Source organism: Nicotiana tomentosiformis, chromosome 3 (genome assembly GCF_000390325.3).
Source record: "Nicotiana tomentosiformis chromosome 3, ASM39032v3, whole genome shotgun sequence".
NCBI classification, from domain to species: domain Eukaryota; kingdom Viridiplantae; phylum Streptophyta; class Magnoliopsida; order Solanales; family Solanaceae; genus Nicotiana; species Nicotiana tomentosiformis.
Window position 1 is genome coordinate 83,916,902 of NC_090814.1, and position 13,885 is coordinate 83,930,786.

Sequence of the window (13,885 nt, forward strand, 5' to 3'; positions counted from 1 at the left end):
AAATTTTATGGCCAAACATTGATTTCGAAAAAAAGTAAAAATAATTCGAAAAAAGTGAAAAAATCTTATGTCCTAACATGCTCATAGTATTTTCAAAATATCTTAAAAATTGTACCTTTTATATGATTATAAATATTCAGTCCCATATAATAGATTAGCAAGAGATTCAGCCAAAATTGGAAATGCACGAATACGTTGGCTAATATGACTAATATTTCTTTTTACAGGGTCATTGTACAATATGTCCTAAGTCGATGAGCCCAATTGCTAAATTGGGCACTAAAGATATTTCCGTTCATTCACCATAGCAAGTTACTTGATTCACTGAATCATTTAGAAATCAGAGCTCTGTCGAAACTCAAAACACGTTCGGTAAAGAAGGGGAATTTTGGGGATTTGTGGACAAAGAGGAGTTCAGTCACATTCTTCAAGTCCAAGGTAAGTCCACATTAGAAAGATCTCCTAAATTCACTGTAAAAAAAACCCCAATTTGTATATTTTTTTATATAACTCATTACATTTTCATAATTATCATCATCAAACCTCTGTTCATGGGTATTTTTTGCCTTTAGTTGATTGTGTAACCGAAAGTATAGTTGTCGGTGCCGATTACTTGTTATCAGATGAAGTTTATTTCATCTTGTTAATGAAGCTATGTTAAAATGAGTCTGTGGACCTTTTAATTAAAAATAATATATGAATTGATTTGTGCAAATTATTAATACCCTAAAGTCCTTAACTTTCTGGCACTGCCTTATACTTATAACACCGAATGAAATTTCACCAGTTTAATTTTTTGTCCTTTCAGGTTATTGAATTTCTACAAAGTTATCTTTGAGTTCATGAAACAAGGAAAAGTATTTGATTTTTAACGTTATTAGTTCTGAAAAGGAAGTGTTTACAGGCAGAATTAGGAAGAGTGTGAAACTTTGTTAAAAGATGGAGCCTTTGTGGAAGTTAGCTTATTTGCTTGAACCAGCACCCATTGCTCTTATTTTGACTGCCATAGCTGTGTCATATGGATCTGCATTCCGAGCTCTAAACTATGGCAAAGAGATGGAGAAAAATCGTGATTTATCTGAAGCATCAATCACCTTAGACAGGTCTCAGGCTCTTATGATCCCGATAGTGAGCTCGTGCAGCTTGCTTATGATGTTCTATTTGTTCTCTTCTGTCTCACAAATCCTCACGGCGTTTACTGCAGTTGCCTCGGCATCGTCTCTTTACTTTTGCCTATTCCCTTATATTGCCCAAATCAAGTCTCAATTCGGTTTAGCTGACCCTTTTGTATCTCGATGTTGTTCCAAGCCGTTTACTAGGATCCAAGGGCTTTTGATGTTGCTATGTGTTGGCACGGTAATAGCGTGGCTTGTCACTGGGCATTGGATACTGAATAATTTGTTGGGCATCTCTCTTTGTATTGCTTTTGTGAGCCATGTTCGCCTTCCTAACATTAAGATATGTGCAATGCTCCTTGTCTGCTTGTTTGTGTATGACATATTTTGGGTTTTCTATTCCGAGAGATTCTTTGGCGCAAACGTCATGGTGTCTGTGGCAACTCAGCAAGCATCCAATCCTGTACACACAGTGGCTAATAGTTTGAGCCTTCCAGGATTGCGGTTGATAACCAAAAAACTAGAGTTGCCTGTCAAGATTGTGTTCCCAAGAAATTTATTGGGTGGGGTAGTGCCTGGAAATGCTGCTACTGACTTCATGATGCTGGGTCTTGGTGACATGGTAAATATGTTTCCTTTTTTGAAATAAGTACAAGTGTTAGTCAATATCTCCCTCTATACTGCTCTTGTTTTGCACCTTATTTTTGTTAGAGGGGGAGGCACAAAATGGAACACTTCAATTCTTCTCAGTGATAGGAGTTGTCCTCATTGATCAAAAGATATTTGCATATTGATGCTTGAAATTCCCTAAATTCGCCAAAAGATCTTTGTTTACAACTAAAGACATCAGTAGTTTTGCATAGTTGAACCATATCCAGTTCAGGCACGAAGTTTCATGTTCAGACAGTAATCCGTCTTCATTCACACACTCAACAACATAATATTTAAGTAAAAGGGGAAATAAGAAAATTGTGTAGTTGAACCATGCATTGCAGTTGCTGAAAGTCTAGATGAGTTGGGTGGTGCGATGAACAGCAGGACTCTTTTCAGTATAGAGCTACGGCAGTGTAGTGCTTATTCAGAGGTGTATGGAGAAAGTGGGATGCAATATGATTAGAACAGTGCTAACTGCTTAGAGCCTTGGGATTTCAGATACTTTTTTGTTGGATAAGTGAATCTTTTGGGTGTAAACATGACTAGCAAGAGAAATGATTCGCCTGTTTCTGGCAGGGGTTTTAATATTGGCATTGGGGGGGCAAATTTGGACTTATTTTGCTGTGTTGTGTATACCTTCTTCCTCATTGTCACTCTCTTTTCTTAGTTTCTTGGTCATAAGTAAATTTAGCTTCTTGTTGACTTACTTCTTTACTCACTATTTTTTTTTCTTTTCATTTTATTATTTTTGGGAGGAGGGGGTTCAAATTTACTGCCACCAAGTACGATGTCAATTTAAGATAGTTCCTCAAGATAGTTTTTACTGGTTTTGTTTATGCAACTGCATTCTTTTATAAGGTAGTGTATGCAAATGCAACAAAGTGCATACTTGCTCCTTTCTATACTATATGATACACATTTAGTGTCTACATAGTATAATCGATTAAGTGGGCTTTTATATTACTTTGCTTGTGGCAATTAAAAGTTTTTAAAGTAGTAGTTTTAAATTTGTGGAAGTTATATAACAAGAGCAGGTACCCGGTACCTGTGTTTGTGCAGTAATAATTGTGTTTGTGCAGGTACCCGGGAGAGTGCCCGGTACCTGTGTTGGTTTGTGATAGCAGGTACCCGGTGGAATAGCCGAGGTGCACACAAGTTGAAATTGCTTTCAAAGGTAGTTTCCTGACATTCAATGTCCGGTAGCTAAGGCTGAGTGCATATACATGTATACACATTTACGTTATAAACGTGTTAAGTGATCACATGAAGTTGATCCTACAGATTCTCTTGTTTGTGATTAGTCCTTCTGGATGTGATACTGTCATTACTTTGTTGTTAAACAATTTGACGTGGACTAAGCTTTCATTTGTTATATGTATTTTCAGGCTATTCCCTCTATGCTTTTAGCATTAGTTTTCTGTTTTGACCATAGAAAGAGCAGGGACTCTGGAAGCATCTTGGATATACCACTTCCAAAGGAGGATATGTCATCTCCGAAGGGGTTTAAGTACATATGGTATGCCCTATCAGGATATTCTGTTGGACTGGTTACTGCCTTAGCAGCTGGTATTTTGACCCACTCGCCTCAACCAGCACTTCTATACTTGGTATGTTATTTTGATCTGCTATTTTTGCATGAAGCTCAACTTTGCCCTCCCATTTACTGGCGCAAGTCTTCTTTACTTTGTGGGGTTTTAAGAGTAAGCAAGACAAATCACGGTTCTGGCTGGTTGTTAGTGTCGGAAACAGCATAAAGGTACACAGATTTGGGAAATGAAGGGTCTTTTCCATAGTAGAGGTTTTCTAAAACTCATACTTATTCGTAAACATCCTAAAAGTCTCTGATCAAAATAAAAGGACTCCCGACCCGAGGACGTGCACTAATAATTTTTGCACCTATTAATTCTACCACCACGGTTCTTGTTATTGAGGTCTCAGGTCTTTTGACACACCTAAAACTTCACTTACTACCTTGTTAATGCAAGTTGTCATTTCCTTTACATGATATCTATTTTAGCTTCGAAGTCTCATGCTTAGGCCTCGGTAAATTTTTGGTAAGTTTGAAGTCTATTGGTTATGATTAGGTTTACTCTCAAAATGAAATGGATTCAGAATTAAGGTAATCAATGAGAAGTATGAAAATAAGAGCTTCCGTTCGTAAAATTTGTGTTGGAGTTATATAAAAAATTAACTGACAAAGTGTATGTTCATTGAGGTTGTTGTAATTTTTGTAGTTGCAAGAACTTTTTTCTCATTATTGTCTAGCTTTTTATTTTATATTTTATATGATATGAATTATTAAAGATATTTGTGTGAGACACAATCTACTAATTAATCTATTTCTTTCAAATAACCCACTAGAAACAGATCACAGTTTCATTTTCTAATACCATCTTTTTTGGGGGATCAATATCAACAATGTAGTTCATCTAAACTCAATCCAAATTATAGAGCTACGACACAATCAAACCCATACTAACAAAATGTTGAATTGAATCGTACTAGTCCCTGATGGGGGTTGTTACTCTTTTTGTTTATTTAAAAATGTAGGTGGTCGTTAAAGCCAAATCATAAATTAATTTTCTTATTTAAAAAAAAAAGTTCTTTCACGGTCAAGACTGTCTTTATATCTACCCATCTACACGTCTATTCAGATCCTTGGTAAAGATGTATTAGTCTTTTGAGATTTATTGGATAAATGTATACATTCATTAGCTACGTCTAACTAGTTTGATTGGTTGTATGAATCCTTTTTATTTTAAATCAAGAATCGGTTGTATGAATCCTCTATATCCATTCCACTCTATTCAGGTCATATCATTCAAATTCTAAATATTTTGTTTTTCTAGATGATTATGGGTTCTCTAAAAGGAGATTCTAGCTCATACTTCTCCCTCCGGATTTAAAAATATATAACCAAACTAAAAGGACTTCTAACGAACACGAAATCTAACGAATCTTACGACTAAGCCTTCTTCCTAAGGAATTATTATTATTATTATTATTATTTTTGGTAAATAAATTTTTTTTATAACCATTTGGGATATGTACAAGCAGAACTAAACTATTGCAGTTTGACATCTCCAAACCGCAGCAAAGCAACTAACCAACTATGACATCAAGTACTGCTAACCACCTGAAACTACCAAGCTCCCTCTACACAGGATAAAAATTGAGCTTTGTAAGTGTTACTTTTAGTCTACTCCTCATGGATCCTCTATAAAAAATCTCCTGAATAATCCTCCTAACAATAGTTTTCGGATCTGTTTGCTTAGCTTGAAATACTCTATGATTCCTCTCTATCCACAAGTGATACACACCTGCCGCCAGTGTCATTCGATAAATTTCTGCAGTTGCGCTTCTTCCTCTAGCATAGTCTTCTGCCCATTTAAGCTCCTCTAGCCAAGGCATGACTGCTCTGTGAATCCCCTGCCATTGTAATAGTTTACACCACACTTGAGTTGACATATCACATTGGAAGAATAGGTGATTAATGCTCTCATTCTGAGTTAAACACAATGGGCACTCTTGGTCACTTATGACACCCCACTTCATCAATCTATCCTTTGTAGCTAGTTTCTCATGAGCTGCAAGCCTAAGAATAAAGATCCACTTTTCAAAACCAAGATTATTGCAGACAATCTTCCTTCATTGCACTTTAGGGAAGTCTCCTCTCATAAGCATATACATCTTCTTTACAGAGAACTCTGTCATGTTCCTTAGATCGGCCTCCATTATCCCAGCTTTTTGGACATAGCTTCTGATCTTCAAGATCTTATGTACCACCCATGATGCTTGTGTGGGCATAATCTCTCATATTTGCTGCTCCTTTATGTAATATGAGTGTACCCATTTTACCCGCATCTTGTCCTTTTTGCAACAAAGGTTCCACAGTAGCTTGTTAACAGATGCCATATTCTATAGGGTAATATCCAATATATTTAAACCACCAGCAACTTTAGGGTAGCATATCTTCTCCCAAGCAAGCAATGCCTTCTTAGTCAACTCTACGCCTCCGGTCCATAGAAATTTTCTACATGTAGCTTTAATGAGTTTTATTAATTTTTTCGGCAATACAAACACTTGTGACCAAAAAATTTGAATGGAAAAAAGAACATTCTTAATCAATTGTACCCTGCCTGCATAGGACAAGAATTTTGATGTCCAGCTTGTGATCCTTCCAAGCATTCTTTCAAGTAGTGGTAAACATTGGATGACCGATAAGCTTTTAGTACTAAGTGGCACTCCCAAATATTTGAATGGCATATCACCTTTGGAAAATCCGAGCAGATCTAGGATAGCCTGTTGTGTGACCATATCTACTCCCCCAAAGTATACAGAACTTTTCTCGTTATTAGCAACAAGGCCAGAGGCTTTAGAAAACTCCTGAAAGTACTCAAAAAGCAGCTGGACAGAAACTACATCTCCTCTACAGAACATGAGTAGATCGTCAGCAAATCCCAATTGAAATAGTTGCAGCTTTGATGATAGTTAAAATTTGGAACATCATGCAGTCCCTTTAGAAGCCTAGAAAAATATTCCATGGCTAAGACAAAGAGGAAGGGTGACATGGGATCACCCTGTCTCAGCCCTCTTTTAGCAGCAAATGGTTCTGTAGGCCATCCATTAATACAAATGGAGTAGGATACAGTCCTTAGGCACTTCATCACCCATTGTATAAACTGTACTGGGAAGTTCAGATTTACCAAAACTTGCTCAATAAAATCCCATTCCAAGGAGTCATATGCTTTCTGCATATCAACCTTGACCATGCACCTTGGAGATATACCCCTCCTCCCATAACCTTTAACCAACTCATGGCTGAGGATAATATTATCACTAATTACTCTCCCAGGCACAAAAGCTGATTGGCTATTGTCTATAAGGATATCCATTACACTTTGAAGCCTACTAGTTAAGATCTTAGATATCACTTTGTAAAGTACCGTACAACAGGAAACAGGTCTAAACTCCTTAACAGTTGAGGGATTTTTCACTTTAGGGATAAGGGTCACTAATGTGCAGTTAATAGGTTTATACATAAAAGTAGTATTAAAGAAATACAATACAGCAGTGATAACATCCTTCCCTATTACTGACCATGCTTGTTTGAAGAAATAGGCATTGAATCCATCTCCCCCTAGAGCTTTCATGTCATCTATACCTTGTACAGCTTGGTAAACCTCTTCTTGTGTCACTGGGGAAATCATACGTAGTTGCTGGCTTCTATTCAAAACAGGCCCTCTCGTAAATACCTCAGGGTAAACAGCAGGTAGTTGTGCTGCAGCAGTCCCAAGTAGATTCTGATAAAAGCTTGTTATCTCACCAGCAATTTCATTTTCTGATTGTATCCATTGTCCAGACGAGTTCATCAGCCTCTTTATGTGATTATGGGCAGTTCTGTTCTTGACATTTGTAAAGAAATACGATGTATTAGAATCCCCTAATTGCAACCATTGTATCCTAGACTTTTGCCTAAAAATACTCTCCTCCGCCGTTTGCCACTTCTCTAGTTCTTCCTTTAAAGTTCTTTCCTGCTCAAAAAGCACACCATCATGCCTATAATCCTTCATTTGCTCTTGTAAGTCTGCCAGCTTCTTTCTAGTGCTCTGAATCCTGTTGCCCACATTTGAGAATTCCCGTATATTCAGTAGTTTTATTTCACATTTTTGAATTGCAGCCACACCCTCTTCATGCAATTTCAAACAACAAGTTTTTCCCATCCATGTTCAACTTTTTCTACAAAATTCGGATGGTGAGCCAGATGATTTGATAACCCTCAGGGGTTGGCCTGGTGGCAATTGACTTGAGCCTTGGGGTTTGCTCCCTTTCAAGGTCTCAAGTTCGAAACCCACTGGGTGCAAACAATTTCTGAGGGCCATCGGACTGGGTAAAACCTGAATTAACCGTGGTGCACTTGCGGGAAACTCCTTGCCGAGGGCCTGTGCACCCCCGGGATTAGTCTGGGCTCAAAGAGACTCGGACACCCGGTGCAAAATCAAAAAATGATTCAAAAATTTGAAAGGTCTAGGCTTCCTGTTAATTGTCTCCATAAATCAATACATAGAGGGGAGTGATCAGAGAAACGAGGATCCATGACTTCCACTTCCAATTGTGTAAAATTGGTCATCCATTCAGCATTAACGAGGGCCCTATCAATTCTACTGAATACATGGCTATTAGTCCAGGTGAAGTCCCTGCCAACTGTTTTGAGCTCACATAGTCCAGTGTCCACGATGAAATCCCTGAAGTCCCTAGTTTCAGCTTCTGTCACCATAGAACCATTCAACCTATCATCTGGGTTTAGTACAGCATTTAAGTCACCCATAATGAGCCATGGTCCCTGTAATCCAGTCTCTATATTACTCAACTGTCTCCACAAGCTTTTCCTATCTTCAACTGTGTGCAGCCCATAAGTAGCAGTAAAGTGAAATTCAATAGGTATTACTGAAAACTTCACAGTCCCATGTATCACTTGCTCAGTAACAGTCATGGTGAAGTCAAGCTTCCTTGGATCCCACAACACCCATATTCTCCCTCTCTTACTATTAGAGTAATTGGTTTTACATTCCCATCCCCAAGCAATTTTCCTTATTACACCACTAGCATTCCTCTCTTGTACTCTATTTTCTAGAATAGCTATAATACTAACATTATTTTCTTTAATAAACAACTTCAATTTAAAATGTTAAAGTGATAAGCTTCATATTAAAATGTTAAAGAATTGTAGCCCTTCCTTCACCATCTGACTACATTGTCCACTCTCCCCTGTCGTACATGGTTGACTATGTGTTATATTTTGTTGTGACAAAGGACTGAATCCATTTTCAGTATTAATGTGCCCAGAAACTGATGCAGGGCTTTTAGTGCTTCTTGTAACAGATTTTCCCTTAACACTCTGCCATATATTTTCCTGTGCTTCTTTTGCCTGACCTTGTTTTAACTCCAGTGCTTTCTCAGTTTTCTGCTCTATTCTTATAGGTTCTGCCTGCTGCTCTGCTACTTTACCTCCTGGCTGGACAGTTACAATTTCTGATTTTGCTCTCCATTCATTTACAGTTCTATGTTGTTGCTTCTGCACAAAATCAACTTTCTGTCGTGCCTTTTGCTCATTACCCTGCTTTTCCTTTTGTTCAGCGACCTGTCTTGGTAACTGATCTGGTATATGTTCGCTATATGCACCATTGCAGTTATGGCCTACTAGCAAACAGGTCTCACAAAACTCAGGTTCCCAATCATACCAGACTTCCTGTTCAAAGGCCTTGCCTGTTGGATCCTTGACTTTAATCACTTGGGGCAGTGGCACTGTAACATCCATCTTCACTAATACTCTTGCAAAAGAAATTCTATCCACCCTGGTAGTACATTCATCAGCATAAATTGGGTTTCCTAATCCACTACTAAGCCTGCTTAGCGTCTCCATCTCCCAGCAATTCAAGGGAAGATTAGGGAACTTCACCCATATAGGCACCATTCTCAACACTTCCTCGCTAAAATTAAACTCCGGTCCCCATGCTTTAATGATAATAGGCTTGTTGTTGATAAGGAATTACTATTGCTTATATGGATCCTATGTTTCCATTACGTCCTGTTTTATCTAATTCTGTATGGATTTTAAGACTGCTGGTTTTTTTGGAGACGACTTCCTTGCATATAATTTCAGGTCTATCTTATCCTCTCTTTTTTGTAATATCAGTTATCATAGTATCGCGCCTATGGGTTGGTGCATATGGAGGTCTACCTAAATGTGCATTTGGATCAACGTAACAATATTGTTCCCATATTTAGGTTTAGTTTCCTCGTTAATCCTATTCGTGGAGCAGTTGTACTAATGATGTTGATTGTTGATTGTCTCTTTTCCCCATACTAGTCGTAACAAGATAATCCTTCGGTCCATTCTCCTTACTTCTACAAGTTTATCTGAAGTCCTAGTTATACAATGATTCGCGTTCCAGCTTTTATTTAGTCCCATAATTCCGTAATTTATATCTTGTTGCCACTATGTCAAGCCTTTATCTGTCCTTTTCGTCTCTCATAGACACGTAAAATCAGCTCTCGTCCGCTTTAAGGTATAAACTAATTTGACTTTCCTGTCAATTCTATTTTCCAACTATCTATTCGAACTCCGTTCTCTTGGATAGCTTACCTCCATAAGCCAATAAGATGCAGGAATCATTTTCCATTTAGCACCATATCCAGATACTGATCTGTGGGACTATTTGTTTTGCACCACTTAATTGTGTGTGAAAACCTAGCTTATAGTCCCTGAAACGCACGTGACACTATAATAGAATCCGTTGCTTATTTGATACTACACCACCATAACAAGAGGACTAATTATAATATCACTATTTTTACAGTGGTTATCAACCTACCGCAACTGTCCTCCAGTAACTAGGCTTGGGCGGGGCATGCTTTGCGAAAATCACGTAGGCAGAATTTTGTTTCCTTTCTTTAGTGGGAACTTCAACAAGGGTTTCTTCCTACACACTAGAGAAGCACTTAAGAATTAGCCAGAAATTGGAAGCGTGCATTCTTTTCCAATACAGTGAAACGAGCGTCACAAGTGGCTCTCTCACAGCATTGCGGTGGTGTTCAACCATCGTTAATGTGGTTATTGGGTATGGCTCTTAGAGAGTGCTAGTTAGTCCTTGGAGAGCCATGTTAAGACATGAGTGACATTTTCAACTCAGCATGAGTAGATTGATCTGCCATGAATACTCTGCACTATTTCATACCCCGTTTTAAACATTTGTAGACTATGTTGAGTTCAATGCTGATGAGTTACTAGCCAGAGACTAGTTTTTGCTCTGTTGACTCCAAAAAAGAAGTATAGTACTAACTACTTGCATAAATCTAGAACTTAATGACAAGTTTTTAGTAGTTTATTCATGTCTATCTTTTACAAATCTCTTACTTTTTGAGGATCTCCTCTTATGGTGGTTTAAGCACTTCTTTTCCCACAACAAGCATGATCTGATCTGGTCCCTACACTGTTTTCTGTCTATCTTTAATTGACTAAAATAGGTACCATCAACTTTGGGGCCCATAATTGTCATTTCGTGGATGAGAAAGGAGCTAGCGGAGCTATGGGAAGGATCACCGTCAAACTTAAGTGAGAAAACTCATTTCACAGAAGTGTGATCCCTTGCATTCCTTGCATGAAGTATCAGCTTGGGATGGCGCAGTGAAACCTGTAAAATTAGATAATTCAGCCCCATCTATTACACATTTACGGCAATGCTGCCACTTTAAAGTCTTTTGGATATTTACAAGGCTGCCAACTGAGTCTTGAGATAGTGACGAATGTCGGACTTATATTTCAATTACAAGTGTTAATCTTTCTATTAGTGAAGTTATGCTGCGTTTATTCCTCCCCTTCCCCCGTCTTTCCTAGGGTAAATTGGTACTGTTTGTGAAGTAAAAGTGGAGGCCATCATTTTTTCACTTCCTTTTTGGTCCATATGAGTTAACCTGGTACTAGTAGCTTTTAACAGGGAATTATTAATAGCTTAGTAACCACATTAGCAGCGCGCTTGTAGGAGAGCAAGTCTTGTCCTAATCCTCACAGCTGTAGCCCTGTTTGTAATGGTATTACAGAGACTGTTACGTTGAGTTTTGGACCCAGTCGTAGAAGTTCTTGGAAGTAATCTTTTGACCTCTAAAAGGTCTTCATCATGAGAGACATATAACTTCCGAAGTTAATCAAACAAATTGTTATTAAGAAATAAACGACGGAACAGATGATGGCCCCTAATTAAGAAATAGAAAACGCCAATAAATTAAACTTGTTCCTCTATTAGGATGGTTTTAGTAGCATAAGATTTCATTGCGGGACAATTTCAATAACTAAACAAAAAAATATGCGGAGTGTTAACACTTCGTAAAGAGTTCGATGGAGTAACCAAACAATTTGTTCACGAGACAAAGGTCGGCTATCTGTGAGGGGAAGATCTTTTATTATTTATGAATATCTTTGTCATTTTAACTAAGTGCGTAGAGTCGATTTAACCCTTCTTTGTAAAATGAATGGCTAGGCCTAGGTAAAAGCTTCGGTAAGAAAGAGACAACTTCGCAACACTGATGAGAAAACCGATATCTAAATATTGGATGTCTTTACATTCTAATCATAATTTGCAGGATTAAGGAGTAAGTTATTTCCCTCCTCCAGCTATTTCACTTTTGGACCCTAATATACGGGTAGAAATTAATATCTATACCTCATCTATCATTAGAATGAAATAAATATTTCCACATTCCTTTTCTCCGGTCGAATATTTTCTATCAAAATGATTACTTATTATTTTATTTTTAAATATCTTGAAATGCTTGATACTAGACCATTATTAGTAATGTTATGAAATAAAAACGGTAAAGTAAAGACACGTGTAGTGAGAAACTGATACATTATTCAAACTTATGTACATAATGAACTGAAATCTCCTCTATTTATATATAAAAAAAAGAAGCTGCTTGTAAGCTGCTACTGCACCATATATAGATAATCTTCTACCGAGGGTAATATTTATCCATAACGGAGTACCGAAAGGATAAGCTCATTGTACCAGATATAGATAATCTTCTACCAGGGGTGATGTTTATCCATAACGGAGTACCGAAAGGATAAGCTCATTGCACCAGATATAGATAATCTTCTACCGGGGGTGATGTTTATCTATAACGGAGTACCAAAAGGATAAGCTTCTTCAGGAGGCTTATTTCCCATAGAGTACTAAATAGATAAACATATTTACGGCGTAGTCTCATATAGATAAGCTTTTCCAGGAAGCTTATTTACAACGGAATACTAAATGAACATCCATAATATAATATATTTATAACACTCCCCCTTAGACGTTCATTTAAAAGATAATGTGCCTCATTAAAATCTTACTAGGAAAAACCCCGTGGAAAAAAATCCTAGTGAAGAAAAAATAGTACACATATTTAGTAGTACGCATAACTAGTTGTCTCATTAAAAACCTTATAAGAAAAACTCTGTGGGAAAAACTTTAGTAAGGAAAAAAGAGTATAACGCGTATTTTACTCCCCCTAATAAAAACCTTATTTCAAATATTTGAGTCTTCGCATTCCAATCTTGTATACCATCTTCTCAAAAGTTGAAGTTGGCAAAGATTTAGTGAATAAATCTGTCTGATTGTTACTTGAACGGATTTGTTGCATATCAATGTCACCATTTTTCTGAAGATCATGTGTGTAGAATAATTTTGGTGAAATGTGCTTCGTTCTATCTCCTTTTATAAATCATTCTTTTAATTGGGCGATGCATGTAGCATTGTCTTCGTATAAGATTGTGGATTTTTTATCACATTTCAAACCACATTTTTCTTGAATAAAATGAATCATTGATCTCAACCATACGTATTCCCTACAATAATGATAGATAGCAACTAAGTGCATCAACAAATGAAAAACAAGTACAGCCTCTCAGGGCAACAATCACTCAACTCGTCACAACAGCTTAATCACTCGGCTCTCAGCTCTCAATACTCACACTCAATAGGTACTTGCGCTCACTGGGGTGTGCAGACTCAGAAGGGGCTCCTTTCAGCCCAAGCGCTATATCGATGCGGTGGGCAGCCCGACCCAATTATATAAGTAGCCATAAGACTCGTTGCGGCGTGCAACCCGATCCACAGTCCATAAATAGCCACAAGGCTCGTTGCGGCGTGCAACCCGATCCATATATGCAACCTGATCCATATATGCAACCTGATCCATATACCCTCACATAGCTCACAGCTCGGCACTCAGGCCCTATCTCAGTCACTAACCTCTCCAGCCTTCTCGGGCTTTCAGAAATCATACAAATCAGCCAAAAGAGATAATAACAAGTGTCAACAAGAAAACAAAAGGAAACAGAGACATGACTCGCAAGTAGCACTGTGATTGAGTTCAAGACAGCAAATAGCAGTTAATTCAACAAGTACTCGACCATTACGGGTCCCAACGGTGATAACATATGGCATAAACATGGTTTCTAACATGAATGGCAGTCAAATTTCTAGAAGACAGGGGGAACATGTAATTAACAATAGGCTATTCGACTTTATAGTCTCACAGGACGGACCAAATTCCAATCTCCCACGATGCAC

General features: G+C 37.8%; 1 protein-coding gene across 1 annotated transcript; it reads left to right on the forward strand.

Moving 5' to 3' along the window:
* The first annotated feature begins 164 nt into the window (after positions 1-164).
* Positions 165-11,124, forward strand: LOC104104286 (signal peptide peptidase-like 1). Its single transcript, XM_009612332.4, has 4 exons — positions 165-438; positions 809-1,737; positions 3,155-3,376; positions 10,797-11,124. Exons 2-4 carry the CDS (start codon positions 940-942, stop codon positions 10,911-10,913), a joined length of 1,137 nt encoding a protein of 378 aa, XP_009610627.1. The 5' UTR covers positions 165-438; positions 809-939; the 3' UTR covers positions 10,914-11,124.
* The last annotated feature ends 2,761 nt before the right edge of the window (positions 11,125-13,885 follow it).